The sequence below is a fragment of the Pieris brassicae genome, chromosome 10, assembly GCF_905147105.1.
Source record: "Pieris brassicae chromosome 10, ilPieBrab1.1, whole genome shotgun sequence".
In the NCBI taxonomy this organism is placed as follows: Eukaryota; Metazoa; Arthropoda; class Insecta; order Lepidoptera; family Pieridae; genus Pieris; species Pieris brassicae.
Window position 1 is genome coordinate 15,142,454 of NC_059674.1, and position 14,332 is coordinate 15,156,785.

Here is a 14,332-nt window from a genome sequence, read left to right on the forward strand (position 1 = left end):
TGACAGGAAATCTACTAAGATTTTTATCGCTAATTCTTTATAACCTTTTTATACTTAACTACGTATTGATATTTAATTATTTTATTTATCAACCCTTCGTTGCACATAATATAAAAAGTGAACATATTTAAATTAAATAGAGGGCAACTGGCGGCCTTATCGCTTTCGAGCGATCTCTTCCAGGCAACCACTGTGAGAATAGAAAATAAAATGTATAAAATTAGATAAGGCAAGAAGAAAAAATATATTTTACACATAGTTCTTAAGACAAAACTAAACAGGAACAAAAAAACAAACTAAACTAAACAATGGATACATGAAAAACAAAAAGTAAAAAGTGCACATGAATCACGATAATTTAAGATCAATCTTACGTCAGTTAGTAATAAGGTTAAGTATACGATGTGGACAGGTAATGTTTGTACAGAAGAAATTTAAAGGAAGATAGAGAAGTAGCTAAGCGAATAGGGACGGGAAGTGAAGTCCTTAGCCTAACTGCAGAGACCTTAAAGGATTCGCCAAGAAAAAAGGAGTTATGATGGGATGTGATTTAAAGTTTTCGGAAGAGCGTAAGCTATAATTATGGGCTCCCAAAAATTTGAAGTCATTTTTGAGATAGGAAGGAGATTTAGGGTTGAACTGGATGGGATATAAGAGATGGAGAACGTGAGCATCACGTCGCTGACGAATGCGTAACCAGCCTAGCCGCTTTCGGAACGCAGAGATATGGTTGTACTTTTTTAGACCGAATATAAATCGGATACAGAAGTTTTGGAGACGATCCAGTTTATTATATATGGTCCTGCAAAAGATATAATATTATGGTCTACAGATAAATACAGACAAACATATCACTATAACGATAATAATTCTAAACAAAAATTGAATACCTTAACGAAACTTTAACAAAATTTTTGCTTTTGTTGAAAAATGTACTTTTACTATGTTTTTAATGAAACATACTATGTCGGCTGGTAATCGTGTCCTTAACTTTGTGTATTTAAGGATAATTAATACAGAAGCTCATTTAGAAACTTTATTAAAAATATTAAGAAACATAAAAATCACACGATGAATCTAAATGATTCACACTTAGATTAGTAACCAAAAACAATTCAACTACCATACAAACTTTGTGTATCAACTTTATTAAACATTGATGAAATGTATAAGTTAAAATATAATTACAAAATATCATACTTATTGTTGTGAATTTAAAGTAATCAAGTAAATTAACATTCTGTGGTCCGTATTTGACAATATACACTTGACACTTAACTTCTCTATTGACGTCATTCAAATTTCAATCAAAAATTCGACAAACCCAATCCCATAGATTCATAAATTCTTATTCCACCCGTAATTCCTAAATTTAACTAAATATAAGTTTTTAAATTAATAAAAATTTCTTCTTTACCAATTTCATAAACACCTATTCAAAATGCCCCGTGGTAAGTAAGCTTCATTCAAGCATTACAAGTCTACTTCAATGTCGATCAATGTTATTTTTCAAATGTGCTTTTTTGTTTGGGTCTTAACCTGTCTAATAGTTTGAAATTTATTTTAAAGGAAAGTACACTAACCACAAGGGCCGCAACCGCAAATTCACGAGCCCCGAAGAGTTAGAAGAGCAACGGAAGCAGGAAGAGCTGAAAAAGAAGTATGTATTACTGTATAGATCGTAATGTCTCAAATTCGAATGCAAGAATAGGAGTCATTATTAGCCAATGATGCAATATTATTTTTTTCCCTTAACTTGGATACCCCTGTTTCTACAAAACCTAATGATCAACTATAAATAGAGTCTTGGTTATAAACAAATGACTTGTATTTGTTTGGTATTTTAGATTATACAAGACATTATTCACAAGTACCAAATTTTTGGTAAAGCACATTACCCTATTTTTTATAATTAATCTTACGATTTTACACTCAATGAAGTCTGCAACGGATAATATTTCATTTCTATGACTGACCATTTTATGTTAGGACAGACAAGCGACACAGAGTTGGTGAGACAAAAGAACTGCAGATTCAGTGCTCATGTAATATCTAAACCTGTTATAACAGGTTATATCTTGTGATACTGTGATATTGATTCTCTTAATGCAGTATATTATATCTATATATTTTGTAAAAAAGTGTTTAATGCTTTTTCAGGTGGAGAAAGGAACACGGAGATGAAAGTTCAAGTGAGGAAGAGTCTGATGGGAACAAGTCTGGGTCAGGAAGCAGTGATGAAAGTGATTCAGATGATGATGTAAGTAATGGTACTTTTACAAATGAAGCAATGAGCTTATTTAAAAAAATTATTACATTATTAAACAAATGTATGCCTTTGTTTAAATATTGATGATGATGATTAAACAATGATGTGACAAGAGTTTTAAATATTATAAAGCTAGAGTGACTAGGACTAAATATGTAGGTATTTAAGGGTTATAGCAAGTCATTTAATCCATTATAGGGTTGTGAATTATACTCCCTTCAACTAGTTTCATACATCAATTAAAGATGTCATATCAAAGTAGTTAGTTTTCCTTTTCCTCTACCTCAGCCTGTAATAAGTAATCTTCTGTAAAGTACAAACAGTAAAATTTTGAACTGAATAATAGTATTATTTTTAAACTTTAATGATTATTTTCAGACACCTGCAAAAGCAAAAGGTGTTTCAGGGTTAATAGAAGTAGAAAACCCTAACCGTGTAGTTAAAAAGAATAAGAAACTGTCTAATCTGGATAACCTTGGGGAAGGAGAGAAACCTCAGCTTTCAAGGTAAATTAAACTTGTAGTAACTGTTTCTGAAACAGTTCAATTTCGGCAGACTGTCATATATATGGAATTCAACATACAGTGTAAAATCCATGTAACTTACCTGGATCTATGGACAAAGTCCCTAAAGGATTTTGTTAGTTTAGCTTGTCTTCCATACAATAATACACTCTACATAGTATTACACCCACTCTCAATAACAACAACAATAGAGTAATAGATTACTTTTAAAGTTGCTAAAATTAGTAAAAGTTGTGCAGCTGTGTACATTCTTATGTCACTTTATTAACCTAGCCTGCAATTAACTCGGCCATCGGCATCATGAATACCAACTTTCTAAGAAATTCGTTATTTTTTTTACAAATTAGGATTGCTTGCACATGTAAATTGTTGTTGACAATGATTAATAAGTAGCAGTCATGGATTGTGGAAAAATATTTATTTTTTTCTCTCCATTTACAACAACTCTCTATAACGCCATGAAAAGCAGTGTCAGTGTCGTTATATAGAGTTAACACTGTATTTGGGAGTGCTCAAGACAAGTTTGAGTTTGCGATACCAATATGGGCCTAAGTGTTAGATTTAGAAATTAGACTTTTTGTTAAGTGATGACATCTAAAATATATAGGATTTTGGCATATGGGAATCAGGATTTGCATGATTGATTCTGAATCTTACCCTTAGTATGAAATAGTTTCTACATTAGAATAAGCAACTGATACAACAATAATTCAAATTCTATTTAATTATGTTTTACTAAATAAAAATCAATTTTTTTCAGTAAAACTGAATTTTTCGTTTTCTTATATACAATTTGTTGCTAACATAATAATACCTAACATAACTATGAAGATGAGAATTGACCTGTTTTAAGATTACTTAAATTAAAATGTACCTGATTTGAAGAAAAGAGGCATCATCAATATAACTTAAGGTTGAAGACCTGGAGTTAAAACTGCATTGGATTTGCAACATCTCAAAAATGATTTTCTAAAATATATTATGAAATAAAGTTTATATGCTTAACTTATAAATTAAAAGAGTGGAAAATTAGAAACATTTGATGTATCTTTCTTTTTTTAACATTCATAAGTGTACATTGTGTTACCTATATGAATAAATTATTTTTGACTATTGACTTTTAAACCTAAATAGGTGTATTCAAATAATATCACATACTAACAAGACGGTTAATTATAATACTTCCTTTTTCAGGCGTGAACGCGAAGAAATAGAAAGGCAGCGTGCGGCAGCAGCCTATCAGAAAGCACATGCAGAGGGCAAAACAGAGCAGGCTAGAGCTGATCTCGCGAGGCTCGCCATTATTAGGCAGCAGAGAGAAGAGGCCGCCAAGAGACGCGAAGCCGAAAAAAAAGCTAAGGATGAAACTCCAAAGAAAAGGTATGCATAATATTTATTAAATAATATAATAAGTTTGAATAATTTCCTTAATATTAATAAACAGAATTGTTTATTTTCCTAACGGTTATGTGAACAATGTAAGAATAAATGTAGTTTTAGAACCAATATTTAGAAAGATTCATAATTGCTTTCAATTTTCATCATTTTAATGTTGACAATACATGAACAGTATTGTATCAGTATTGCTCCGATTCTTAATCAAAGATTTTCGTTTAAAATATGCAATTGGACAGATTTTTAATAGACAAATAACTGTTAAAGTAAATAAATTAAATTTGGACACTAAGAATAAGGTCCCTTACTTATCTTACAAAATGTTCAGCATGGCAACCTAGATGACGCTAATAGTAATACGCTATGAATTATCTCTCGTTGCCCATTATTTGCAGGTAAAGCATGGCCTGGAGTTAAAACTGCACCAGTTTATCGACGTCTCAAGAATGACTTCCTAAAATATATATTGTAACTTGATTTTATATCTCAGACAAATTGTGTTCATAATTTTCAATGCCTAATTTTATTTACTTAAAGCCAACTTGTCAGAATAACAGTTTCTTTATTTATTAGACGAATTAATGCAATTTAAATAGCAGTAAATCTTTTTAACATAATATCTAAAGAGTATTTTGGTGAAATTCAATAAACACAAGTTAACAAAGCTGATGCCAGTGCGACACAAGCACAGTTTTCTCAGACAGAGTAAACGGATTAACTGATCAAATTTTTTAATTAAAATGTGTAACCTGTCAATTTTAAACCATAGTCTGTAAAAATACACTTTCATTGGGTTAATGATTACATTGCGTTACCTTATAAACAATTAAACATAAAAAAGTATATTCAATAATTCCTGTAATACTAAATGGTAATTACTTCTTGCGGTAAATAACAAAAAACACTATACAATTTCTTTATTTTCGATGTCTCAGTCAACAGTATTGTTGAAGCTTATGGTGGTAAGTGTACTGTGATTTAAAAACATACATCTCTCATTCACTCTTCAGACAGTAGCTCATGTCTGGTGAGTGGACTACCTGTTTTAACTGGTTACTGCCCATCGCCTCTGATGGGTGAAAGACCTCGTGATCTTTTGGTTTCTGCGCTACCAATCACCATCAGTTTCTCCAACTTCTCATGGCCTCTGCTACAAACATACTTAGAGAAGATTGATGCAATTAATAATGTAATATATCAGCAAGAAGTTTTATGCTATTTGTTTAAAATTATTTTTAATTGTATAAAAACTAAAAAAAAATGGAACACAGTGCAAGGTAGACAATGTAATCGCTCTAGTACACACGCCCGAGCCAATATTCGTACAATTACTCCTGTAAGCGGTCCGATGAGACTGATCGTGTCTACGCCAGCTCTACATGACAAGTCGATCATTGACGTAAGAACAGCTTTTACACGGCACAACCATGTCTAATGAAAAGGTCCCGTTTTCTTGAGATTTGCAAAGGAAGTGACTAGACGTATTCTCTATTAATTATGCCATACAAACATTAATTAATGAATATAATAATTGTTTATAATTTTATCAACCAGCGTACAGGTATTAATTTTGGGAATATAAATTTGTTCTATCTGTATGCTAATGTATTTTATTTATTCTCACAGATTGTGTCAACTTTCTAGCTCTAATTACTATTAGATAGTCTCACTAGACAATTTTTATATGGAAATGTATCTATTTAATAAAGTTTCAAAAATGACTTGTTTTTTATTGATTTAACTATAACCCGTGAACTCGGTAACCAACTTAATAATTGGGAGAATTCATGGATTCGGTTTAACAGTAATTGAAGACAGACATGTGTCAAGCTTGCTAATGCCGAGTATAGATGGCGCATTAATAATAAAATAAATTGATGTCATAAAATAAACGATAAAAAAAAATCAATAAATCAATGGCGCCACAACATTTTTAGGTCTGGGCCTCAGATTTCTGAATCTGTTTCATGATAATTTGTTTGTCAACGACTATTTGGGTCTAGGGTAAGCCGGTTTCCTCACCATGTTTTCCTTCACCGTTTGAACGAATGTTAAATGCGTACATAGAAAGAAAGTCCATTGGTGCACAGCCAAGAATCGAAGCTACGGCCTCAGGCATGCGAGTCGCCTGCTGAAGCCTTTCGGCCTATACCACAAAACTTTAAAACCCGCTGGGATAACAATATCTAGAATAGAATACAAATTCTGCCAATAATTAAATGTCAATACATTTAATTATTGGAAATTTTGTTTTATCATTGGATTTGCTGTTGAGAGTTTCAAAACAAATATGTCTCTTTTTTATCTAAGAATTAAAGTTCACCTTCGTTACTTACAATATGTAATAAAATATCCATGACATTCGTATTCTAAAGCCGAGTCTTTAGGGATAAGTCATCTTATCCATGACGATTTATCTTCAATGAAACCGAACTAGACGTAACGGCCCTTTGATTCATTGCTAAGCTGAAATCTTAAAGTTGCCTCATAAATCTTGAATTCACCACATTTGGCCTTGCAGATCAACTTGTTATAGAGGTCACAGAATTAGGACGTCTTTATATTACTTAATAAATGGATATTTTTATATGTCTTATTGAAGGGAAGCAACAAAAATAACGTTTGAATTTTGATAAGCTCCACGAAAATTAAAATAAAAAACCCAGTAAATAGGTTAGTCTTTTTGTTAATTTCTCACCTATTTTTTTAGTTTAACTACCTAATAAATTATTACCTTTGATGCATATTTCGTGGTGTATAGTATAAGACGCCTTAAACCACGCCATTGGTATTACGATGATTTAGGCAATATATATAGTAATACAATTATATTTCTACTTCGGAAGACGCGTTTCTTTTTAATAATATTTCGAAAATATATAGATAAACAAATGCAATTAAGTATATTCAAACTCTTCAATGTGGGTTCAGTGCACACTGGCCGTAAATTCTTATTACATCGCAACATTGCCCGCAGCGTACATTCAAACCACGCTAATTATATGCATTTACCTCTTCCTGAATTTGGGTTAAAATTTGGAAGATACGAATAATTCCAGCTTTACGACTTACCTATCTACGGCAATTTCATGCGGACAAATGAAGGAAAGTTTTAAGCGCCTGATTCACGTATTGATTTCATAAGATAATTTTGTTATTTGTATTAATACAAGATTATATGTCTATTTTATTGATTGGCAGAATGTCTTTTACGATAAGTACCATTTTTTGTGATACTTTTATATAAAACTATTCTTTATTTTATATAAAATAGTTTGAAAATTATGGTGTTGATTATGGGTTTCGGCTAACTCCACCTCAATATTTTCGTCTTATGCTTGACTATGTTTTAATGATGTTAAGGTAATTAATACTTTATGGACAGAGTGAATCAATTAATACTAACACTCTTTGGAAGATTATTTTTGCTTTTAAGAGACGTTTTACGTACTACTAAAATAGAAAATTATTCATTAAAGTAGGGAAAATTCTAATGCCAAAGGGATAAATTTGTTAAAGTTCAAATCCCATGTCCAACTTAACACGGTTAATCCGTGCGGGTTCACCTAAATCAAAGCAAGCTGATTTATATTTTACGCACCTTTTTGTATGTCAAATCCGAATACACATTGGGACAATAAGTTAAGCTATTTTCGTTAATATACATTTCTATTTTCTAGTAATGATAGAAATATGTCGCATACTTCTGCGGTGGAATAATATGTGCTCTCTATAATACTGACTATTACTAAAGCAAAAAGTAATCGAACTAAACAGTTTTAGTTGAACTACAGACGAACCGAATATGTATTATTTGCATGAGTACATTAGTTTGAGTTTACTACGCTACAACCTGTATCTGTTTTTAGATAGTTTTTTCTCTTTATCACTTTATAATTCAGCCTCCTGGGCCTTATACACACTATAGATTTTTTTGGTTATAGTCATATAACGCACATCGATTTTCTTACAATGTTTTCCTGCAGTATGTGGAAGTGTTAAGTGCTCATATAGAAAGAAAAGTCTATTGGTGCATAACCGTGATGCAAACTCATAACCTCAGGGTTGAGAGTTGCACACTTACGCCGCTAGTATAACTTCTGCTAGGATCTATGGTCAGCTCAGGATTAATAAGCTAGGTAGGATCTGTTCATCCTTTTCTTATCCTCTCTTCTTGTTATCGAACTGAAAAATGTTTATCGCTGCTATTTCAAGTACAGTACATAATTGATTTTAAAGCAGTTTTGGTCGTGAGTTCGATTATCGCCTGTGCCATGGAATTTACCAATGGATTTCGATAGTACAGTGAAGGAAAACATCGTGAGGTAACCGGTATGTCTCAAATCCAAAAATCGACGACATCTGTCAGGTGCAGAAGCGTGATCATTTGCCAATTAGAAAAAAAATTCATAAAACGAATGCTATCTGGGGCCAAGACCCATTTAGAGTTGAAGCGCCACTGAATTGTTATTATTATTTATTTATTAATAAGTTTAGAGAATAAAATATTCTTTACATACTGTGATGGTGACTATTGTTTTCTTAAATATCATACTTATTATATAACAACAACCATCAACAGAGCTGGCTTGGTGATGAGGCTGAAAGCTAAAGCACGCAAATACAGGTGTATAGTCTCCAAATATTATTTTGTCTCATTCGGTCTCGAGACCCTTGGTTTGAGATAGCAAAAATGTTAGTCGACATTATTGGAGACCGAAGAGCTGGCAGCTATCTCGAACAAAGAATCAGTCTAGCTATTCAAAGGGGGAACGCTGCCAGTATCTTCGGAACCTTGCCTAAAGGGACTCCTTTTAATAATATATTTTAGTTATTATATTTTAAGGTTAGTTATAATATTATCTTAATATATATAAATCTCCTGATAACCTAACCCTCCTAACCGATTTTAAATTAAATTGGCACACCGTGAGCAGTCTGGTCCAACTTAAGAGATAGGATGGCTTAGATCTTATATTATAGTCGCAATTTTATTTTATTGTAAATTATTTGTCTTTAATTAATTGACAGTCACATTTACCTGTTAACTCCAAAAGATTCTAACAGATGTCGATACTTTTCGACTGGATTGAGTAAGTAATCAATAGATGGCACTGCTATGGTAAACCGACAAACGTGTCATAAAAGCTACAATTCATTATAATGATTACCACGGGTTATTGAGGCTAAAGTATAAATTAAATTTATTTTGTAGTAAACGAAATACCGTGAAATTCAATTATTTTTAAATTTTTGGTGTTAGCATAGCCAACCACGTGTTACTTAGACCGAAGTGTAAATCAAATTCAAATTATAGTGACGATAATGCAGTGAAATTATTCTTTCGTGTCACGGTATTAAGGCTAACTAAAACCACATTAAGGAGAAACGAAGTTCGCGGGGGCAGCTAGTTAATTTATATATTTAGAATGTAAACAATCGGTTAATACAATTACATTTGAATATAAAGTGAAGGTTAGGGCACTTATGGAAATGAAAAAACTTCGGAAATTTTCTCAGTTGACGAGCGACGCGACGCTTCAGTGTAGTCGGTAAAAGAACTTTTTTGACAATATGGAAAACATCGTCTTGTTAATACATTTAGAGGTTGCGAAAGATTATTATTACTGTAAAAGGCAACATCTTTAGAGTTCTTAATGATGAATTTATTACCGTGTTTTTGCTCCCTAACAGAGAGGAAGCTCATCTCACTACCTCACCATGATTTTAAGTCATAATAATTAACACCCATGGACACTCACATTACCAGAAGGCTCGCGAGTGCGTCGCCAGTTTTTTAGGCTTGAAACGCTCTTTCTAAGGACCTTAAGTCGAATTGATTCGGAAAAACTGAGTGTTCAGCTGTGCATAGTAGTGGTGCGCGACAAAAACTGTCTTGAAAACGCTCACAACTGAGCTGAACGAAGGCAGAATACGAAATTCCAGCTGTTCCACCTAGATATCCGATAATGAAACTCAGCTGCTGGTATTAATCCAAACAATTATAATAGAACATTTTAAACTAATACTAATTTGGTAAGTGTCAATGTCATTCATGACATAGCTACGCGGAGGCCAATAATTAATGCATTCTGTTTCATAACATTCAAAGCCAACCATGTCAGTAGACCATGTGTATACCGAATTTCGATGTCCATAGACACATGATGTGCTGCCTGCGCGTCTTCATTGATTTTATAAATACATACTTTAAAAAGCTGGTAAAAATTACTAATTTCAGAAGAGTAATGGCATCTCTCATTTGAGTCAGCTAACGTCGACGTAACGGACAAAGTAACCCAGTTTTGTTCCCTAAACAAAATCTATAATTCTTATAACTTTAGCATTTTGCTACTTTTACAATTTACCGACAGCACGTAGAAAATATACGATTTCATTTTATGAAACGAAATACGTTTTCCACACCCCAGCCGAAAACTCTCAGGTGGGCTAATTTAATAACCATTTATAAAAGTTTTATAAAATCATTTCAAGTTATTTTGTAATATGATATTAGATGAAATAAAAAATATTAAATAAAGAATGCCTTAGTTATTTTTGTGAGAAATATATGGACGTAGATACCATGATAGTATCGTTTGGCATATCATGATATTTTAGTTATATCTATTGCTTAATCATTATAAATAAACTAAGAGTATATAAACACCAAAACCCCTGAAGGGCTAAAGAATTAAAAAAAACCACAATCAATACAAAAACGAAACAAAAACAGAGAGACAAAAACGTGAATATACAAACGAAATACAGATAAAATATTCAATGAAGTTATAAGCACCAGCTTTCAGCAAGAAATAAATGAATTTGCTTTTACTCTGTATGTAAAAAATATTCTGCTGGATATCTGTACTATCTGCATTAGAAGCAATATTATAATGACAACGTACGGGCTTACCAATAGTCAATTGCATTGTTTAAATTATTATCTACATATATTACCTACCTATTTTATTATCTAGGTAATGAAAATGTATTCACAACTCGTTCTTTCATAATTTGGATATATACATGCTTTCAATATGTCAAATAGTATGTATGTGTGAATAGGTGTAAGTAGTATTTAAGATATTGTCTTTGAACAATAAATCAGATTTGATTATTGCTCTGTCGTGTTCATTTCTCGCTTCCTCTCAAAGTGGCGAAGACTACTTCAAGCCCTTAATTATCGTGGTGAGCCTGCCCGATAGCTTTGAGATAATCCCACCACCTCAAACCTTTGATCCTACCCGTAGGGCTCCGTCTGTTACCTTAGGTCTCTTGGTGCAGACGTACTACTTTATATATTCACTACTTATGTGTTAGGGTACATCTGTAGGGCTTAGGGATCTGTAGGGTTGTTAGATTCTTACACCTCACCCTCTCATATATTTAGTTTTCTAGTGCAGCTTGCTCATACATACATTACATATACTCCTGACATTCAATACATATAAAGATTAAACACACATTTCCCAGTCCATTAGCTAGCAAGCTGTACAAGGTATGTCCTTTCACTTAGCTGCGAGATAAGATTGTAATGGAGCTTGCTTTTTTGTTTTTATAGAATAGTGGGCCAACGGGCAGTAGGCTCATCTGATGTTAAGTGATACCGCCGCCCATGAACACTCTCAATCGCGAGTGCGTTGCCGGCCTTTAAACAATTGGTACGCTCTCTTCTTGAAGGACCCTAAGTCGAAGTGGTTTATTTGGAAATACTTGCTGCCGTACCTACTATACGAACAACATAAAAGTTGTTTTTGGCAATGGTTATTGTCTGAAATGTACGTTAACCACGACGCTACTTTCGTACTATATCAATATATGTTCGGTAGTATCAATTCGAATAAAATGACATGGCATAGATTTATGAAGGGACCATTAGTGCAGAGGCGATCAGTCAATAAATCATTGTTCGTCGGCATCTCTTGGTTCCATTGAATAACGATTTATCCGCTTTCAAAATAACTAAGCGCTTAATGGGTCTTCCTTGAAACATGCTTGTAATCGTTTAATATAAAATGATGGATTTTTAATGAAACTTTAGTCATTCAGCCAAAGTATCTTGCTCTAAGCGTGTATAAGATCACTTAAAGGGAACGCGGGTGTAACCCAGATGCCAACACTCAAAAAAAGATCTAGGCGAGTCGATTACTCACGTACTCAACTGTGACCTCGAATTGGGCAACTCGGAAGTTGGGTTCGCAGTAGTGCAGCAGACGCTCTTGACAGGGACACGAGCAGGTGGAGGTGATGGGTTTTTGTGGTTGGGGCATCTCACGGACCCCATACTTCCCATACTTCCCGCGTCACTTTTAAAAGTGGCCCCGGCGCGGGGGGAATTGAATTCCTAACAATAAAAAACTATGTATAAGATTAGTATTTTCAATTATGCTAAATATCATTGACTGTGGCTCCAGTAGACATTGTCAATGAGATATAATGTAGTATAAATATTTAACAGGTACATAACAAAAAAGTTGATTCTATTCGTCAAGGTACATTCGAAGACATAAAAAGTTTCGATGTATATATATATGTCACCTTCTCTCGTTCATAATCAACGAATATGAAACAATTCAGTTCAGTTCAATAAACCCTTAGTTCCTGTTTGTAAGCAAAGGTTAACTTAAAAAACGATGCGAAAATTTGTTATTCCGCTGTAAACGATGCTACAAATAGTCGTTAAAAAATTCTGCCCAAGTTAGGCCTAAAAATTAAGATCGCAAAATTTTAGAACGAAACAATAGATATTATTTCAGTTAATAATCCCCTGCCGACGGAATATTTAATTAAATTAAAAAATCCATTTATTATCTTTTCATGGCCTTTAAAAAAGTTATCGTACGGAGTTTAGTGGCCAGTCATTTACAGAGAAGCTGTTTGATTCATTCATTGCGTTCATGAACGACAACGACATTATGTTAGCCATTTTTGTATACAAAAGCGGGCAAATGGGCAGGAGTCTTGAGTGTTGAATGCGTGGCAAGCCTTTAAGAATTGGTATCTGCTGAAAAACTCAAAAATAACATGTCTAACTAAAGCCGCCATCGCTTGTTAACGCTCCGCAACGGAATTGTTTTACAATACCTATAATTACAAAGCCATTGTTCCTGAATCTGTGTTTCGATTTTAATTTACATTTAGATCGGCACAATTTATTCAGAATCCCAGTTTCACCTGCGAGACTTCATTTGTTTCCAGTTCAACATGTTTTCAGTTTAATTTTAACTTGATTTCAGCTTAGGATAATGTGGAGAAACATGCTTGTTTCATTTATAATACTGGCTTTAGCCCGTGTGGAGTCGTATTTTAGCAAGAGTTTTCAGCCAAAATGCAACTGTGTGGCTAAATTTTATATTAGCTAACGTGTTCTACAATATTAATAGAATCAAAAAATCCGTATCAGGTATTATTTGAAATTATGCTTATTTTTTTACGAAACATAGCACTAATTTCTCGTTATATTTCCATTATATTTCTTAAATATCTTTTTTTTCTTTTCAGTGCATCAAGATATGAATTTGACAACTGGCTTTAAAGAAAAAAAAACTTGGTCTTTGGTCGAGTTGGCGAGTCGAAAAACCATCTTGAGTTTGAAGAGAATATTTTTGAGCCTGGATATTGAATTGAAAAGATGACAGAGAATATTAGGGAAAACTTGTTGCAAATTAACAAAGGTTGCATTCACATTCGAATTTCGTTCACCGTTACTGATGGGAAGGAATAGGATCCACTTATATATTTTAACAACGTCACAGAGATCAAGGCCGCTGGGCCTGACGGAACAACTCAATACTGAAATCGGAATCACAATCGTTATTTGATTACATAATGAAAAATATTACATATTTAATTGTTCTGTGCAAAGTAAATATTCAAAATAATTGGCATTTGCATTTGTAGTCTGAGCGAAAGAGAACCGGCGTAGCGGTTATGCGACATAAGTTTGAGTAATATTTTTTTTTACTTTTTAATATTTAGTATCAAAAAAATGGATCGAACTGTAACATTTTAACAGTGCTGTGGACTAAAGCATTGCAGCGACCTCAAATTCCACGGCTTTCGTCCCGCACAGACCCTAAAATATTTGCTAAGTAGCTATTTCTGGAATAATCTGTAGGTAATAAAACAAACGAATATTTTG

At 33.1% G+C, this 14,332-nt stretch overlaps 1 protein-coding gene across 1 annotated transcript; it reads left to right on the forward strand.

Moving 5' to 3' along the window:
* Positions 1–1,294: 1,294 nt before the first annotated feature.
* On the forward strand, positions 1,295–5,909 carry LOC123715568 (28 kDa heat- and acid-stable phosphoprotein-like). Its single transcript, XM_045670694.1, has 6 exons — positions 1,295–1,451; positions 1,570–1,660; positions 2,161–2,260; positions 2,648–2,775; positions 3,988–4,173; positions 4,584–5,909. The coding sequence occupies exons 1-6, from the start codon at positions 1,442–1,444 to the stop codon at positions 4,585–4,587; spliced, it is 519 nt and encodes a 172-aa protein (XP_045526650.1). The 5' UTR covers positions 1,295–1,441; the 3' UTR covers positions 4,588–5,909.
* The last annotated feature ends 8,423 nt before the right edge of the window (positions 5,910–14,332 follow it).